This window comes from Neophocaena asiaeorientalis, unplaced genomic scaffold (assembly GCF_003031525.2).
Source record: "Neophocaena asiaeorientalis asiaeorientalis breed wild unplaced genomic scaffold, Neophocaena_asiaeorientalis_V1.1 scaffold798, whole genome shotgun sequence".
In the NCBI taxonomy this organism is placed as follows: domain Eukaryota; kingdom Metazoa; phylum Chordata; class Mammalia; order Artiodactyla; family Phocoenidae; genus Neophocaena; species Neophocaena asiaeorientalis.
This window is the reverse complement of record NW_020173042.1, coordinates 2,604,708-2,611,117: the sequence shown is the minus strand read 5'-3', so window position 1 is coordinate 2,611,117 and position 6,410 is coordinate 2,604,708. Positions and strand designations below refer to the sequence as shown.

Sequence of the window (6,410 nt, the reverse complement as noted above, 5' to 3'; positions counted from 1 at the left end):
CACTCTTTCATAATAAAAACACTAAAACCAAAACGAAACTAAACAAAACAAAAAACTAGGAATAGAAGGGAATTTCTTCAGTCTAGTAAACAGCATCTAAGAGAAACTTAAGTGACTGTAAGGCTTCCCCCAAGATCAGGAACAAGACAAGGATACCTGTTCTTACCACTTCTATTCAACAATGTACTGCAAATTCTATCCAAAGCAATTAGGCAAGAAAAATAAATAAAAGGCATTCAAATAGGAAAAGTAAGTAGTAAAACCATCTGCATCTGCAGATGACATGGTCACATATTAAAAAAGCCCTAAAGTATCCACACAAAAAATGTTAGAATAAATGAGTTCAGCAAGGTTGCAGGATACTAGTTCAATACATAATTATATTTCTACACACCAGCAATGAACAAACAATTCCATTAACAATAGCATCAAACTTAAAATACTTAGGAATAAATTTAACCAAAGAAGTGTAAAGGCTTCCATAATGAAAACTACCAATATGAGACACAGTTTAAAAAGAATAAAGGACAGTCCGAATCAATGGAAAGACGTCCATGTTCACAGAAGACTTCATATTGTTAGGATGGCAATTCTCCTTCCAATCTACAGATTTAATACAATCCCCATCATAATTCCAACTGCCTTTTTTGCAGAAACAGACAAGCTGATTCTGAAACTCATATGGACCCAGAATAGCCAACACAATCTTGAAAAAGAACGAAGTTGGATGTCCCAATTCCAAGACTTACTACAAAACAACAGTAACCGAGACAATGTGGTACTGGCATAAGAATAGACATTTAGATCAGTGGAGAAGAATTGAGAATCCAGAAAGAAACCCATACATCTATGGCCAATTGATTTTGACAGGTTGCTAGTACAAACCAATAGGGAAAAAACATGTACAAAAATATCCAATCACTATGTTGTACACCTGAAGCTAATGTATTAATTTCCACTTCAATAAAAAGTCAGGGCTTCCCTGGCGGCGCAGTGCTTGAGAATCCGTCTGCCAATGCAGGGGACACGGGTTCAATCCCCTGTGGGTCCGGGAAGATCCCACATGCCACGGAGCAACTAAGCCCGTGTGCCACAACTACTGAGCCTGCGCTCTAGAGCCCACGAGCCACAACTACTGAGCCCGTGTGCCACAACTACTGAAGCCCACGCGCCTAGAGCCCATGCTCCGCAACAAGAGAAGCCACCACAATGAGAAGCCCGTGCACCACAATGAAGAGTAGCCCCCACTAGCCGCAACTAGAGAAAAGCCCGCACGCAGCAACGAAGACCCAGTGCAGCCAAAAATGAAATAAATTTATGTGTGTGTACATATATATATAAAGTCAACTATACTTCAATAAAAAGAAAAAAAACAGGGAAAGAATAATCTCTGACCTTGGATTAGGTAATGGTTCCTTAGCTATGACACCAAAAGCACAATCAAGAGAAGAAAAATAAAGTGGACTTCATCAAAATTAAAACGATGTGTGTGATTAAGAAAATGAAAACCCAGAGAACAAGAGAAAATATCTGTAAATCATGTATCTGAAAAGGGTCTACTATGCAGAATATACGAAGAATTCTTACAACTCAACAAAAAAGACAAATAACCCAATTAAAAACGGGCATAAACATCATTAGTTGTTAGGGAAATGCAAATAACCACAACGCGGCACTACTTCATATCCACTAGGATGTGTATAATTTAAGAAAGAAATGGATAACTACTAATGTTGGCAAGGATGTGGAGAAAGAATACAAGCTGGTGTAGCCACTGCGGAACAGTCTGGCAGTTCCTTCAAGAGATAAATATAAGTTATCATGACTCAGCAATTCCGCATCTAGATTTATACCCAAGAGAACTGAGAATATGTTCATACAAAGACTTGAAAGGTGGAAACAACCCAAATGTCCATCAACATGATGAATGGATAGACATAATAAGGTGGTCCACCCATATACTGGAACATATGTTGGCCATAAAAAGAGGATGAAATACAGATACGTGCTCCCACGTGGATAAGCCCTGAAAACATTATGCCGAGTGAAAGAACGCAGACACAAAAAGCCACGTGTCGTATTATTCCACTTATATGACATGTCCAGAGCAGGCAAATCCAGAGAGAGAGAGAGAGAGAGAGAGAGAGAGAGAGAGAGAGAGAGAGAGAGAGAGAGCGCGAGAGCGAGAGCAGAGTAGAGCAGTGGTCATGGGGGCTGGGGAGAGAGCAGGTAAAGGGTAGCTATTGCTAGTGGGTACTGGGCTTCTTCTGAAGGTGATGGAAATGTTCTGGAACTGGATAGTGGCGGTGGTTATACAGCCCTGTGAAAAACCACTGAACTGTATACTTTAAAATGGTGAATTTTATGTTACATGAAATAGTTCAATAAAGAAATGATTAATAGGAAGAATAACATTAAGTGAAAATTTAAGTTTAGTAAGAAAAAGCTTAGCTGGAAAGAGGGTTAAGAACAAGCTAAATGAATGAGAGAAAAGCATATCATGTGTACATGTTGTGTGTGTGTGTGTGTTAGCTGGGAAGAGGGTTAAGAACAAGCTAAATGAATGAGAGAAAAGCATATCATGTGTACATGTTGTGTGTGTGTGTGTGTGTGTGTGTGTGTAGGTATATGTTACATTGAGTTTAAAAATTAGTATTTGAAAAAACCATGCCTTGAGCCCTAGAATGAGAACATATTCATGTTCATAAGACAGATAACCATTTCCAATCAAAGAAGACCCCCATCCCCTCCCCCCACAGCTTCCCACAGCAGAGGGGCTGGCGGGAGGAATACCATTTTGATCTGGGTGCTGTCTGTCAGCTGCTGCACGGCGTACGCGTCCTCTGTGTTGTACTGGAGCAGGATGGCCATCTGGAACGTCGACGCCTTCGGGTCCCCACATGAAAGAAAGAGAGGCAAAACCTAAACGCGCGGACAACTCCCAGAGTACAGAGCCTCAGCGGGAAGAACCTACTCATGAAACCAATTCTCCAAACGGATGCGAAAAACCAAAGCAGATCTAAAAGGGAATACAAAGCGTCATAATTCCACCACGATGCCACATTTTCCTGAAAGACGTCATTCTCCACCTTTTCAAACATTCAAGCGATTTTGAACTTTCTTCCAGATGCTTTGTCTGTATAAATACAGCTGGCCTTTGAACGCCTCGCAGCAGGGCTGGGTTAGGGGCGCCGAGCCTGAGCAGCTGGGCGGCCCCGTGGGTATGTGCTTCCTCCCCACCCGAGGATCCACATCCAGATTCAACCAACCGCGGATCCGGGCTGCGTAGTATTTACTACGGAAAAAACCCGCCTAAGAGTCGACCCGTGAGGTGCAAGCTCATGTGGTTCAAGGGTTAAGTGTACACACCACCTATATGCAGCCACACTCATTCTATATAGATGAACACAGAGGTACTCAAGCCAGTGTAGACAGAAGCACTGAGCATCCATCTTTAAATCTGCTTTTCCACAAATACTAAAGAAAACTGTGTCTGGTATACCACTGACAGAGGAACCTGTGCGCTGAGCTGTATTATAGTTGGGTGTTTTTTGGGTTTTTTTTTTTTAATCCTAAGTACTTCACTATGTAAAGTTTAAATGGTTTAAAGCAAACCACAACCGCTCTGAGGTATTTTTAGCAAACCGTGCGCCAGGCAGCATGCACTGGTTTTAATTTCTCAAGCTGTGCAGGGAACGACGCCCGCTGAGGGAGGGCGCTCCACTCCTGGGGGAGCCTGGGCGCTGTGCCACACGCCCCATGGGAACCCCTCCTCCCTTGCCCTCTTCCATAACCCGCGGCAACAACTAAAGGGCCATGAGCACCGCCACTTGTCCAGGCAAAACCCTGGTCAACGGGAGGGGGGGCAGCAGCGGCAGCGTGGGCAGGGTGAGTGCCTCTGACAGACTTCACGATGCGGCCAGGAAAATGGCCCGGGGGGCACGGGGTGCGGGGGGGCAAGACCGACAGCTGTGAGGTCTCTCCTGAGATGAGCAGGGGCCTCTCATCTCTGATGGCAGTGACCAAAAGCAAAACGAGTCTCTGATAAATGTTCCACAGCTTGGTGGTAGCCCCACAGGTGTCCACATTTGTCATAACTCCAACTGTACACTTAGATGGGTGTCTTTCTATGTAAATTATCTCAGTAAAGTTTACAGAATGTCCACTTATCAAAAAAGGGGCACTGAGATTTCAGGTACTGAAGTATGAACTCACAGATTCTTCTATGAACACTTGGGAATAAAGAAAAATTTCCAGTCGTACAATTGACCCTTGACACAGGTTTGAACTGTGTGGGTCCACTTATATGTGGATTTTGTTTTTCAGTAGTCAACAGCACAGTGCTACAGATCGGAGGTTGGTTGAATCCAAATGCAAGGGAACCGTGGATACAGGGTACCGTAGATGCAGGGTGCCAACTCTTAAGTTATGTGCAGATTTTCAACTGCATGGAGGACGGGTGCCCCTAACCCCCGCACTGCTCAAGGGTCAGCTGTAGAGAAATCCACATTCAAGTGGATAAAGACCTCTGGACCTGGTGTAACAGAATATCAAACACTTTTATCAGGGTAGAACTATTAAAAGTTTCAATTAATGAGCAGGTTGAGTCTGCAGAATGCAGTCAGAAGTTTCTTAACACTTAACAACAGATTTATAATTGTTTTTATAAGCACACCAGTGAAACCCTCTTCAAGGTGGATTCTTTAACGTAAGAGACCTTAACTGCAGTTTCGTCTCTGCTGCGTATCAGCCCGGAGCCAGAGGAAGTCACTTAAATTTGCCTGATCCTCCGTTTCCCAGATACAAAATGGAACCTAAGTTACCGTTATCATCACACAGCACGCAGCACCGCAGTGAGCGCCGAGGGTGGTTGTCAACGTGAAACTGCCCCGTCGAAGGGGAAGAGCTATTATCGTAATTAAATTCATAAAACTCCAGCTTTTTAAACTACTATCTGACCACTGAGTGTGTGTCCGGCAGGAGCTGTACCCAACACTTACTAAATACATGATTTCGCTTATTTTTCACACCACACACAGAGTCGAAGCACTGACACCCGCCCGCCCGCCCTTTTGTGGAGGAGAAAAGTGAGGCTCAGTGTCATTAAGTAACTTCTCCCTTAGCCACAGAGAGTAAGAACTCAGCTCCGCTGACTCTTAAAAATCCAAGCTGTTTAACCACGATATTATTTTGCCAGAAGCTTGACTCCAGATTTTGTTGCGTGAAACACTATATTTCTGTAACTTGTCTTCATTTATACTTAAAAAAAAAAAATCCAAAATAAAAAGGTGATCTTACCTGCAAAGTGTATCTGTTTTTGAAGCAGTTTGTTACTAATTCTCCTTTTGACAGCTGATATAACCATGTCAATTTTCTGCCACTGTGACGGCTGGCATAAAACGCTGTGAATCGCTGGTAACTCCGTTCCAGCTGGATACAGAGGGGGAAGAGCATTTGTGGAATATATATCTCACCATATTCTACAGTCAACATCTCTAAATAAAAAACACTGGTCCAAGTTTACCGGACAAAATGCTTACAGAACAGTAAAATACAAATATCAAGTGTTTACTCTCTTGCAAAAAAGCACGCTGATTTAAGCATTTGAAGGTACAATCCAAAAGTTTTTAGCTCCAGACAAGTAGGTGCCACCACGATGTTCATCGCAGAACTGTTAGGTTCTACTTTCGAGAGTAAATGACCATGTAAATGAACACGCTGTTGAGGTGGAACAGAGGTGGCGCACCTCTGGATCTCCTGCCCTGCCCGGGGCTCGCAGCTGCCTTAGCACCACCCCGTTTAATGCCACGTGGCCGACCAGCAGGAAGGCCTCCTGCAGACAGCACGTGTATAATGGTGGAGGCTGCCCCTTTTCACCTTTGCTCAACACGAAGGGAACGAACAGACGACAGAGTCATCCTTACCTCCGACGGCAAGGCAAACGTACAAGACTGCTGAAAGGGCCACGATCCAGAACTCAGAACTTGAATGCTGAAGTCCACTGGGGGGATGGGGAAAAATCCAGGAGTACACGTAATTAGCCTCATGAACTGAAAAGTGCCACATGTCAGATAAACATGGATTGCTTTTTATTAAAAGAAAGCATACTGAGTGAAAAATCCTGCTTTAATATAAAACTAAGGATTGAACACATTTAATTTCAATTAAATTCAGTAAAGGGAAGAAGAGCCAGAAATTCCCTCCTCCGAAGAGTGAGCTTTTCATTTCTCTTCTAACGCAGAATTACAACATTGTGTGCCTGTCTGGCTGCACCTGCTTTAGTTTTCTGCCATGAATAACCCTCAGTCCCCCTGAGGCGCACCTGAGCCCACCAGGCATGGATGGCATGAGAGCCCCAAACTCTAGACAACGAGAACCCCAAAGTAAACCGACTTCATTGTTCTGTGTAG

The 6,410-nt window shown here is 43.6% G+C and overlaps 1 protein-coding gene across 1 annotated transcript in view; it reads right to left on the bottom strand.

The window, feature by feature from the left end:
• CUL1 (cullin 1) overlaps positions 1 to 6,410 on the bottom strand; it is a 74,048-nt gene that overhangs the window by 5,740 nt on the left and 61,898 nt on the right. Inside the window, exons 15-17 of the mRNA XM_024742840.1 lie at positions 5,925 to 6,001; positions 5,299 to 5,430; positions 2,794 to 2,886 (exon numbers count right to left, since the gene is read on the bottom strand). Coding sequence (XP_024598608.1) covers positions 2,794 to 2,886; positions 5,299 to 5,430; positions 5,925 to 6,001 — 302 coding nt within the window. The remainder of the gene's footprint in view (positions 1 to 2,793; positions 2,887 to 5,298; positions 5,431 to 5,924; positions 6,002 to 6,410) is intronic.